This window comes from Malurus melanocephalus, unplaced genomic scaffold, assembly GCF_030028575.1.
Source record: "Malurus melanocephalus ecotype Western Australia unplaced genomic scaffold, MMel_1.1 scaffold_108, whole genome shotgun sequence".
NCBI classification, from domain to species: domain Eukaryota; kingdom Metazoa; phylum Chordata; class Aves; order Passeriformes; family Maluridae; genus Malurus; species Malurus melanocephalus.
The window spans coordinates 1983265-1995413 of record NW_026623340.1 but is presented as its reverse complement, the minus strand read 5'-3'; the positions used below and the strand labels follow the sequence as shown (position 1 = coordinate 1995413).

Here is a 12149-nt window from a genome sequence, read left to right as displayed (position 1 = left end):
CGTGGGGTCCGTGGAGTCTGTGGGGTCAGTGGGGTCAGTGGGATCAGTGGGGTCGGTGGGGTCCGTGGTGTCCGTGGTGTCCGTGGGGTCAATGGGGTCCGTGGGGTCAGTGGGGTCGGTGGGGTTCGTGGTGTCCGTGGTGTCAGTGGGGTCCGTGGAGTCAATGCGGTCAGTGGGGTCAGTGGGGTCAGTGGGGTCCGTGGGTTGCGGGTCCCGGGTCCCGGCGGAGGGAGGGGCGAGCAGGGACCGGCGGGTGGGACACCATTAAGTAGGTACCTGAAAAGCTTTCTCCCAGCGGCGTTTCCGTAGTGTAGTGGTTATCACGTTCGCCTAACACGCGAAAGGTCCCCGGTTCGAAACCGGGCGGAAACACGCGCCAGGTTGGCTTTTTTTTTTCCGTTTCCTGACTGGCCGCTACACGGCTCTCGCCATTTCGACTCCTCTGCCTGAGTTATTTTAGTTAAAGCCGCTGCGCGGCTCGCAGGCACATCAAACCCCTTTTACTCCCCAATTTCCCGAGTCGCCCCCGGTGCGGGGGCCGGAACTCGCGTCCCGGAAGCGGCCGCGGCGTCACCGGGAATGGCGGCCTGAGCGCAGCGCTCGCCCCTCTCTCCCCTCGGCAGGTGCGCGGGGCTCAGGGCGCTCGGAGCGGGCGGGACCGGCCGGGGGGCACCGGGGGAACGCGGGGGGACGCGGGGGAACGCGGGGGAACGCGGAGGGGCCGGGCGCGGCGGGGCGGGGAGGGCAATGCGGGCTCAGTCCCGTCCGGCGGCGGGGCCGGGCCGGGGGCGCCGCGGGTCCCGTGTCCCGTTCCTGCCGAGACCGCCCAAAGCCCGGCCCGGGGGCTGCTCCGGCACCCAGTGGGGACCACTCCGGAGCTCCGGTACCTTTGCCCGGGAGCGCGGGACGGTGCGAGCCGCGGGGTGCGAGCCTCGGGCCGCTGGCGGTGACACGGAGTGACAGGAGCCGGGTTTAGCCGGGYTAATCCCGGTGGGGCCGCAGCATCCATACACGGCCTCTGCCCGCTCTCCCGCTGCACTCGCATCCCCCGGTCAAGCAGCATCCACCATCTCGCTGTCCCCAAACTGTCCTGAGTGAGCACGGGCAGGCCGGACACCGGCTCCTCTGGAATCATTGGTAAGGGCTAAACAAAGTGGAAGCTTGCATGTAAATGTTTTTGTTTTTGTTTTTGTTTTTGTTTTTTTTGCTTTTGCAGATCAAAAAGTGGCTGCAGCGCGTTCTCAAAATGCAGTATTCCCATCACTGTAAGCATCTGCTGGAGAGGCTGAACAAGCAGCGAGAGGCCGGATTCCTCTGTGACTGCACCGTGGTCATCGGGGAATTCCAGTTCAAAGCACACAGGAATGTKCTTGCCTCCTTCAGCGAGTACTTCGGGGCCTTTTACAGAGATGCATCTGACAATAATGTTGTCTTGGATCAGACCCAAGTGAAAGCTGATGGATTCCAAAAGCTCCTGGAGTTTATTTATACTGGAAACTTAAACCTTGACAGGTAACACGCTGTTAAAGGGGAATAGGGAATAGAGAAATAAAATTGTGGTAAGGCAGAACGGGATATTTGTCATAAGTTCTGGAGAAACAAATAGCAGTGGATGTGGTACATGTTGACAATTTAAGTTCATMTGTTTGTATGCCTTAAAATACCTCATGATGTGTGAGTGACAAAATAAAGGTGTATTGTCCTATATTTCACTGATTGATAGTTTCAGTCTCCTGCTTTTTCTGTCTGGCAAGGGAGAAATTGAGTATCCTGCATGATTGGCAGGAGGGGGAAGGATCTGTGTGTGTCTGGAGGTGAATTACAGTCGCTCTTTTTTTCAAAAACACACAGGTCTGTATGTTGTAGATAGTAAATTCTGAGGGATGGGTGAGGGTAGGTAAAAGATCACATTTGTTAGAATTTGCATGATCAGTTACTTACAATTTTACATTACATTTCCCAGAAGGAGTTGCAGAAAAGTGTTTCTCCTCATTACTGCCTTGATTTTGTGCCTGTTGTGCTGCTTCATGTACAGTGAGGGTGCTTTGAACCCAGAGCTCACATGGTACAAGATACTGAAACAGTTATAATCATATGGAGAGTAACTGTGGCAAGTTGTTTATTGCTCAATTATATTTACCGTGTAATACATTGTTAAAGTGAGGTTGTTTGCCATTAATCTGTCTTTGAAGTACTGTCAATCCATAAATTCACTCATGGTATRTGTTGCCACCTTTTCCAGATTGTTTTTATCTAGATCATCAAGGCTGGTGTGGCAGGAACTGAAAAACAGTGTAGTGGTTTAAATGAGGACTTCCTTGGTGTTAATGTGTCTGTGTGCAGCTAATACAGAATTAAGACTGTTTGCAAATCGTTTTATAAAACAAGATTAATACCTGCCACAGAAGTGCTGAGGTGAATGCACTGCTAGTGAATTACCTGAGACTTTGGCCAGAAGGGTTATGAAATGGTATTTAAGGTATTTTATTTTCCAGTATTTTATCCCTTCATGCTGTTATTTCTGGAGCTGTTTGGACCAACAAACCCATGTCTGGCCTCACCACCTTACACGTTGACTTTTAACTTAAAATTCTACAAGAATARCTAAAATAAAATAAAAACTAAAATAAAATCCTCAGTTTGAGTGTCTGCAGACTCCACTAGACACAGACCTTCAGTCCAGGAATAATTGACATTCCAGTACCTTGTGGCAGTAAAGCACTGAGAAATTAAGTGTTGCTGTGCGTTCTCAAAGTTACATTTTTTGACAGTATAACTTTCCTGCAGCTCTGTGTCCATGTGTAATASAGTTGGTGCAGAACAAATATTTGCTTTGTCCAGAATGTTTCACCCAGTCTCATTTCCTTGCAGCTGGAATGTTAAAGAGATTCACCAGGCTGCTGACTATCTGAAAGTAGAAGAAGTGGTCACTAAATGCAAGATCAAGATGGAGGACTTTGCTTTTATTGCCAATCCCTCTTCCACAGAGACATCCAGTATCACTGGGAACATTGAAATGAATCAGCAGACTTGCCTCCTGACTCTCCGAGATTACAATAATCGRGAGGAGAAGGAAGATGCWGCTGCTGCTGCTGCTGCTGCAGAGCTGGTTCAACCACAGGCAAAGAAAGCAGCTTTAGAAAAGAAATCACCTCAACCCAAAAAGCGAAAGAAGAATTTCAGCCCCCCCAAAAGCACGGAGAATAAATCCCTCCAATATCAGAACGAGGTGGCCGAGAACACGTCCTTTGAGATGTTTTTAGATGCAAATAAGCTGGCCACCCACATAACAGAACAGGCTGCCCAGGGCAGTGATAACTCGGAGCTGCAGCTGGCAGCTGTSGTGGAGAGCGAAACGCTGGCAGCACAGGATATCCTGACTCAGACCATGGCAGCCAAACAGAAACGGGGAAAGCCTCAGCAGAGCTGTGCCCTGAAGGAGCACTGCATGTCCAACATAGCCAGTGACAAGGGCTCTTACCAGCTGGAGAGCTCGGGGGAGGAGATGGACCAGAAGTTCTCCAAAGCCAAGCCGGTGTGCAACACTTGTGGGAAGGTGTTCTCRGAAGCGAGCAGCCTCCGTCGGCACATGAGGATACACAAAGGGGTGAAGCCCTACGTGTGCCAGCTCTGTGGGAAGGCCTTCACCCAGTGCAATCAGTTGAAAACACATGTAAGAACTCACACAGGTAAGCCACTGGCTGTATCTCGTGGGCTGTGGAGGCCTGGGATCACACACAGCCTGAGGATGCAGGACTAGAAAGATTATTGCTCTTGAAATTCAAGAGCATGTGCGTGCATGGATAAATCAGTATCCTGATAACATAAAATGTTTCAGCATTTTTCAGTACAAAATCATAGGTTCTACTTTCAGTAACTAGAGAGGACTTTATTAGTCTGAACATCTTGATTTCTRGAAAGACTCAGGAAAGCTGTCCATCCTTTAGCTCTGTAGAGTGGTGGAGTGGCSAAAAAGTACTGTCAGTAGAGTATAAAAAGCGTGCTGGACTTGATACCAGAATTTCTGTTAATTTGTTTAAACTTCAAAACATATGTTTGAGAATAAGAATGGGTAAAAATTCAGTCTTATAAGTTGTCCCACAGGATCTTCAAAAAAGGTAGGAAAGTTGGCTGAATTAGTACAGCATTTGGGATTTTATTTAGTAGATGTGTAGCTGAAATGTGTAATGGTGTTATGATCTGTGCATTCAGTAACACTACCAGGAGCTTGTGTCATGTCAAGCATCCAAGAGAAGTCACTTAGGAACACTTAAACATTTTAATCCAGCATGTCTGACTTAAAAAGATAATGAACAACAAATTGCTGGAGCCTGGGAAGATGCAGGGGAGAAGTCCTGTTCTTGTCTTTCCATTTGTTCTGTACATTGGAAAAGTCTGATCAGAGGTCACAGCAGATCTTTTTTCCAGGAAGCTGTGAAGATGTAGAAGATGTTGAGGTACAACTGCAGGAGAGCACCTTGCTCTTCCTGTGACCCGTGAAGAGAGTTTCAAATTCTGCCAGCCAGGGTCTAACCAAAGACTCATGCACAAGGTGGAACTTGTAAGCAGAATTCAGGGACAGTGCTGGTCAGAGTGTCATCTGTACTTTGTACTTCTGAGGGTATTGTCCTGGGAATTTTTGCAGGAGTGGGTAGGGAATTCCATGGTGTTGGTTGCCAAAAGGCATGCTAGATGTCTAATACTTTTACTTTTGTCGTTTTTATGTACGCTGTTACTCATGAGGTTTGATTGTGCACTGCCACARAGCAGCAGAGAAAGGCATTTTTATACTTTATAGGACTGCAGAGTTGCACAAGCCCTTCCAGGAATCTGTTCACTGTTAACAGAGCATGAATAGTCAGAAAAGTATCTGCAGCATTTGGCACTAATGAGAAATGAGGGAGCCCTAGACTGTATGTTRAAGACCTGTTGCTACTGGACAAGCAAGAAAAAGCAGATTATTTGCTGGTCTTGTTCATTTTAAATATTCAGAATGTTGAACAGACATAACCAGCGAAAAATCTGAAACTGAAGTAGCAGCATTCTTAAAATAATGTTGAGAAGGTGGCATTATTAAAAAAATTATCTTTTTTTTACCCAGATGTGTTAAAAAATAGTCTTATTAGCACGTTCCACTTCAGTGGACTGATTACAGGATGTTCCAAGATGTTATTTGTAAGAAGTATTAAAACAGACACCTGAGCTTTGGTCAGGTCATGGATTGCAAAGCTTTCTTATGTAAATACAGAGAGCACAAGGATGTTGTTTGTCCCCAGGGGAGAAGCCATACAAGTGTGAACTGTGTGACAAAGGCTTTGCCCAGAAGTGCCAGCTGGTGTTCCACAGCCGGATGCACCATGGTGAGGAGAAGCCTTACAAATGCGATGTCTGCAACCTGCAATTTGCAACCTCGAGCAACCTGAAGATCCACGCCAGGTAGGCACAAGTGAGATCCTGCAAATGCTTATCCTTGGGTTTATTTAAACAGAAAMATTTACTCCAGTGTGAGCAAGAGTTATACATTCATGTGATTTTTGGTATTTCTGCTCCTTTCTTGTGGGATTTCTCTCACAGTGCCTAACAGAATAATTGCATGGATGTACTTGCTCATTAGGGAGGAGTTTKGTGCTGGATCAATGGTACAGCCTGAGTCTGGTGTCCTTGTTTTAAACTGCTAGTAGCACCAGAGAGGAGAGAGTTCCATGGTGGGAAGTGAGAGAAATTCTCACTGCTGCCTGCGTGGGGCTTTTGGCATTTTTAGCAGGAGCAGGAATGGTATTCCCGTGTTAGGAATCATCATCTCATATTTCAGTACACTGAAGTGCAAAGCATGTGTGCACACACAGTGTGTGTGTGTCACTTGTGCAGGGCCCATAGTTCAGTTCAGCTGCTGTGGAAATCACAGATGTCCCAATCCCAGAGGGACCAGGCTGAGTTCCCCTCCGCAGGACCTGCGAGCTCACCCCAAACTYGGTTGTTGCCTCTTTGCTGCACCCCAGAGCGGTAGAGGGGGATCTCTGGGGATAAAGCATTCCCTCAGCTGTGGGTGCTGTTCCCCCATTCAGGGGTGATGAGGTGTGTTGTTGGTTGTTGGCAGGAAGCACAGCGGGGAGAAGCCGTACGTGTGTGACCGCTGCGGGCAGCGCTTCGCCCAGGCCAGCACCCTGACGTACCACGTGCGGCGGCACACGGGCGAGAAGCCCTACGTGTGTGACAGCTGTGGCAAAGCCTTCGCTGTGTCCAGCTCACTCATCACCCACTCCCGAAAACACACAGGTACAGGGGCACAGATGGGCCTGGGGTGGGGGATGGTGCAGAAATCTGCACTGAAAGTCATCATCCAGCTCCTTTCGCATGTTATTTTCCCTTTGATTCCAGTTTAGAGAGCACTTTCTACCATTGGACATTGCCTCTGTTTTGATTTGATTTGTTCTTGGTGTGTATTCTGGTTTACACATTGAAATAACAACATCCTCGTGTTTCCTTTAGGAGAGAAGCCRTATATCTGTGGCATTTGTGAAAAGAGTTTTATTTCCTCTGGAGAGCTCAATAAACATTTTCGGTCCCATACAGGTCAGTTTTCAGACAAGCTGCTTCCTGCATTATAAATTATAATTACTTTTTCTCTTTTGCCTTTAAAATACACTGTATTAGGCTGTATTTGAAAGTAGCACAGTTTCTTAATTTATGGATCTCTGGGTGAAGATAATGTAAAGAAAACATTAATTTTTTTAATTGCCTTTTTCAGAGTAGTATCTGTGCAATAGAATAGGTGCTGATGTATGATCGAGGCTTTATTTAAAATGTTTGGGTCTTGCTTTGTTTTAAACTATTATTGTAGAAATCATTTTATTTTGAATAGACAGACAAAATAAAAGTTACAAAGTTGTATTTTAAAATAGAATGTTGAAATCTGTAATTTTATGTCTCTACCTATTTTTTTTTTCAACATTAAGATTGTTCTCACTGCCAAAACAATTTTTTTCAGGCGAAAGACCATTTATCTGTGAAATGTGTGGAAATTCTTACACAGATATAAAAAACCTGAAGAAACACAAAACAAAAGTTCACACAGGTGAGTTCCTTATGCACAGAAAGGTTAAGAAGCCACATCAGCTCTTTTTCTTTCCATGCTGAATAAATCTTTTTCCTCATCCAGGCCTAAAACTAGAAAACAAAATAATTTTGGATAGTAGTTGTTTTTAGGCCAAAAGAATCTATATCCAGCCTTGTTCAACACTGGATACACACTCCTTTGTCACCTGTCCATCCTTGTGTATTAACCATAAATCCTTTCCCTCTGTCATATGGAAAAGGGAATAAATGATGTCTGTGTACATCGGGATTGGAAATGAGCCATATGCAGAGACAGCTTTGAATTTAGGAAGGCCCCAGTGCAGTGGGAAGCCAGAGGTGAGGGCAGAGCAGAACTGATTGTGGAGAGAGCCTGGCAGAGCTGGGGTGGGTGAGCTGGGAGAGCTGCCAAGGCAGGTCAGCTCTMGTGGAGAGACAGCAGGCAGCCAGGAGTTCCTCAGCACTGAAATAACAGGCTTTGGAGCATGATTTGGTAAAGGAAGAGTCACATATCTGATGTCACTTAATCAGAGAGGCATCCAAGRGTTGTGRCTGGCTGCATTCCAGCAGGAAGGTAGTGAGGACTCCACTAACAGGCCTTTCTATTAAGAATACAAAGTAATTTTTCAAGTGACTAGATAAAATCTGTAATGTATCTGGCTGGAATGGAGTTTACAAATGTAGTCTTCCAAAGTTTACAGATAAATGATACTTTGTACACTGCAATCTGCATTCAGAGGGTGCTTGGATGTGACTCTGGTTCTGAAACTTTCTGGGGTGGAAAATCRCAAGGAAACATGGTTACATTTTTTTAACATCATGGTTACATTTTTTCCAGAGGTGCTTTGTTCACTTTGATGTTAAGGTTTGTTATTTCTGTACCATGCCAAGTAGAAATCAGGTTGGAAATCATCATCCTTCCAGTTGCCACACTGCAGGCAGCAGCAGATGTGATTCCCAGTGCTTACATTGTACTGGCAGCTGCTCTGGCTTTGCAGCACATGGAAGCACCAATATCCCACTCCCAGGCAGCCTGTGGCACGCCAAGTGTTGGCTCTGACAGTCATTGGAAAGGGAATTTACAGAATTACAGAATTTGTGCATGAGATTTTAAACTTTTCTTTGTTTCCACAGGACCTGAAACTCCCCCCGATTCTACTGCACTTGATAATTCTTTCAATGAACAAGAATCCATTCAGAGTCAGAAAAGTCCTTTATCAGAGTCCATAGATGTGAAACCCTCTGAGATGTCTTTAGCACTTCCTCTCCCCATTGGGACTGAAGACCATCAGATGCTGCTCCCCGTGACAGGGAGCCAGTCCCCTTCATCAGAAACATTACTGAGATCTGCTGTGACTGGATATTCAGAACCTCAGTTTATTTTCCTGCAGCAGTTGTACTGACAGGGCAGTGCAGAGCCATCCAGGTAGTTTGGTAGTGAACTTGGTAAAATGAACACAATCAAACATGCAGTCATGCTTTCTGAATTGGACTTGTTCTTTGTTCTCCTCTGTGTAAAGACACCTGTAAGGCATTTCCATTGTGCAGTGCTGAATTGTGCTAATCTACAATCAGATTTCTATTTGTGATTAACACTGATTTCCWGGAGATGATTCCTTTCCAGCAACACCTGCCTTAAGAATTCTCYGTTACTTCTGTTAATGTATTTTGGMGTTCTYTTCMCATGTTCCTGCTGATTTGATGTGTCACAATGTCATTTGAGAGCAGATATTTTAAGCCATATTTGATAGTTGAGGAAGATTAACCCAGAGGTGGAGGTGTAGGGGAAAATAATAATTTGCATGGATTAATAAGCCTGCACTCCAAGGTGCTCAAATGGCCCATGGTGAAGRTAGGTCAGTGCTCTGCTGAGGTGCTTGAATGGATTTGCTGCTGGCTGCCAGAAGTGCCATCATCAGGTGAAGCCTGACCAGAGGGAAAGAAGGGTTTGGGTGTATTTTCCTGACAAGAAAAGTAAAGGAGGGTTAATCTGTAGTGTGGCAAGTTGGAGGGTCCTAATGGCATAGATACTATTGGGTCTTCTCACCAACAAGTTGCCTTTATTTGTTTGTTTTTAAGTGAATCTAGCATTGTTTTATCTTGTCCCAATTTATTTTTCACATCCCTAAACAACCTAGGTTTGGCACAAATTGCAACAAAAGGAGAGCTGGAACATGCATGTTTGTAGGTGAGGTGAAAAGATGCAGTGAGTTATTAGTGAGGCATGAATCAGAGCTTCATAATCCCTTTTTTGCTGTAGTGGCACTGCTTGTATTAGACAGGAGGTACAAAAGAGGAAATAAATCCTGCCCTTCACTGTGAAAATAATAAATGAACACTACATGAGGGGGGCATTAAAGAATAATGCAACTGAGCAGATTGATATTCTTCCAGACAAGGATTTGTTACTGATTCCTTTTAATTTAAATTTTTTTTTTAATTGTTTTACCTCTCATGTCACTTGTCCACAGTAACTGCACAAAACTGGTACCTAGCAAGGCCCATGTAAAGACAGGCTTTGTTACTATCAACAGACAGACTTAAAAAGCAATGTTTTAATGTCTTGGTAGGGTCATAAAAGACTAGGTGACAATAGAAGTACYTTTCTACTCTATTTTGCCAGTTTGTGCCATTACAATTGTAATCATTATTTATGTAATYATCAAACAGTAATGAAACAGTCATGATACTGTACCAACAATGCATTTAAAGCTATCCTTTGTTGGTTATTTACTTGGTGCTAGCATTTATTTMCACCGATGCCTTGTGTCCAGACACTGATAAATAGAAGAGCATAGAAGATACCTCTTAACTGATTCTGTTCTACATGAAGTAATAATTAATCTGCACCTTAATTAAAAAGACTTGTGAAAAATTTCTTGGAGGATTTCATTTAAAGAGTCTGCAAATGGTCCCTTGACTCCTGAGCGTGACTGTGATTTTTTTTTCTCTTCCTACATGTTTGTAWTTGTAAAGTAATAGACCTTTTGCTTCTTTGTGTTGATCATTTTAGTATGTGGCACATCTGTAACCTGCTGCTAGGTCACATTTTATGCTTTAATATACTAGATTTGCTGATAAAGCCTACCTTGGACAGCAGGAGTACAGCTGTGTGCATCAGGAGCATCCTTAATGCAGGAATCTCTCACATTGTCCCCACTGGAGCTAATTATTGCTGGGCCTTTAATTTCTCTGCTTGTCTGATGTTCGTAAYGCTGGCAAAAGACAAAGGATGAAGTGCTCTGGGATTTTATTTTTGGCATTTCCCTTTGTCTCCCCTCTTGTCTCTTTTAGCTTCTGTTGGTGTAGTCCCTGAGGGATTCCTCAGCCTTGCAATTTAAGACTGAAGAACCACAAAACTGGGATCTTGACTGTGTATAGCTTGTACTAAGCTTCCTCTTTACTGTCTCTCTCTGAAAGCAGAGCAGAAATCTTGGGATAAATACAGATTTAGTCATGAATACTGAGAAGAAAAACACCATACAAATGATAACTTCCATATTTAAACAGCTTTGGAAGAAAAACTAATGATATGCTGCTGGTACCTGAGGAGAAGCAGCTCAACAWATCCAGGATAAATGAGCAGGAGAGAGAACTAGCTCTGAAAAGAAACCTGAACAATAACTACATTCCTACRTAGAAAATGCATTCCATAATAGTGTTTGTTTGGACTGTTTTTATATTTCTAAAATTATAGCTTATTACTGTATTCTTAGATTTCAGACTTTTTTAAAAAATACAGTGCTTAGATTTATACAGGATTTGTTTAGATACTTATAACAGTAACAGTTGCTTTATTAGTCATTTAGTTTTCTTTATAGACAAGAGGATATTCATTATTTTTTACAAGACAACAATTTTAACCTTTCTTAATAGAATACACAGGCTTGTAGTTTTGTCTTGGAGCAATAATTTAGTGACCTGCACTCTTGAGTCCCCATCTGAGAATCTTGATTTTTATCCTCATCTTTCATGAAGATATCTCAGCTGCTGAGGTATGATCTCTACAACTGTATTCATTTACTAGAATATAGATTTAAAATAAATAAAAATATATAAATATATATATATATATTTGTAGGTGTGTTCAGGCTGTAGGTCTGGATTGTACCTTTTGCCAATAGATGCATGGAAATCAGCTGCACATCTAAGTCCTAGACTTAAGGATTCTGGGTTCATTTTGAAGTACAAGGCTTATAACAGTATTGGTAATTGGTAAGGGATTAATATGGGAAAGCATGGAATCTTTTTAAGCATATGTGTCCTTGCAAAAGAAAAGAAGGAATTTCAGTAATTYTATGAACAGTAATATAGAGAAAATGACATGATTTGTCACACTGCTGTTTCAGTCAACTTTGCACTGAAGTTGGTGCAAGTTTTGCCTGAATAGCTTATCTGCATTGCTAAATATCTGGATTGACTGTTGGAAAAYTCTTAGGTGAGAACAGCTCGTTGTATGACATTTACTTCCAAATTTGTGCCTCTAAATGGGTACAAAGCATGACAACCTTTCTGAAATCACACACTACAAAACAATTTTCAAGTACAGAGAGGTCCCACATGAAGGATTTCAGGGCTGTGATCCCAGAGAGGCTCAATAAGCCTTGCAGAATTAAGTTCAGATAAGGACTAAGAACTGATTTTTTTTGGTTAAATTATTTTTAAAGTATCTGTCATGTATATACAATTTTTCCTCTGTTATTTGTATATACCTCAACTCTCAATTTTATAATCCCCTGGGAAGGGAGGGAGTTGTACATATTTAGCCTGAAGTGTTTTATGTTAGACTTTAATAAACTTGTTTTATAATTTTCCCTCACCTTGTGTCTCCTGTTTATAATGCAAGGGGTAGCAACAGAAGCAGGAGGGAAGCAGTCAGACACAACCYCTGTCACCATCCTGGCACAAGGACCATGGGGGCTCCACATGGCAGGATTTGGGGGAACCTCTGCTGTACCCCTGCYCTGCTGGATTAGTCATTTGCCTTCCCTTTAAAATTGGGGCCAAAATGCTGCTTTGCATCAAGGTATAGTGAGATCTAAAAGCTGAAAAAAATGGTTTTCAGAGYAGGATTG

The 12149-nt window shown here is 43.5% G+C and overlaps 1 protein-coding gene and 1 non-coding gene across 2 annotated transcripts; both read left to right on the top strand.

Moving 5' to 3' along the window:
- The first annotated feature begins 299 nt into the window (after nucleotides 1-299).
- Nucleotides 300-372, top strand: TRNAV-AAC (transfer RNA valine (anticodon AAC)). The gene has a single exon. It is a non-coding gene; the product is annotated as a tRNA-Val (tRNA).
- Nucleotides 373-538: 166 nt separating this feature from the next.
- On the top strand, nucleotides 539-11894 carry MYNN (myoneurin). Its single transcript, XM_057369415.1, has 8 exons — nucleotides 539-623; nucleotides 1217-1512; nucleotides 2872-3689; nucleotides 5277-5436; nucleotides 6098-6276; nucleotides 6490-6573; nucleotides 6989-7075; nucleotides 8209-11894. The coding sequence occupies exons 2-8, from the start codon at nucleotides 1247-1249 to the stop codon at nucleotides 8475-8477; spliced, it is 1863 nt and encodes a 620-aa protein (XP_057225398.1). The 5' UTR covers nucleotides 539-623; nucleotides 1217-1246; the 3' UTR covers nucleotides 8478-11894.
- The last annotated feature ends 255 nt before the right edge of the window (nucleotides 11895-12149 follow it).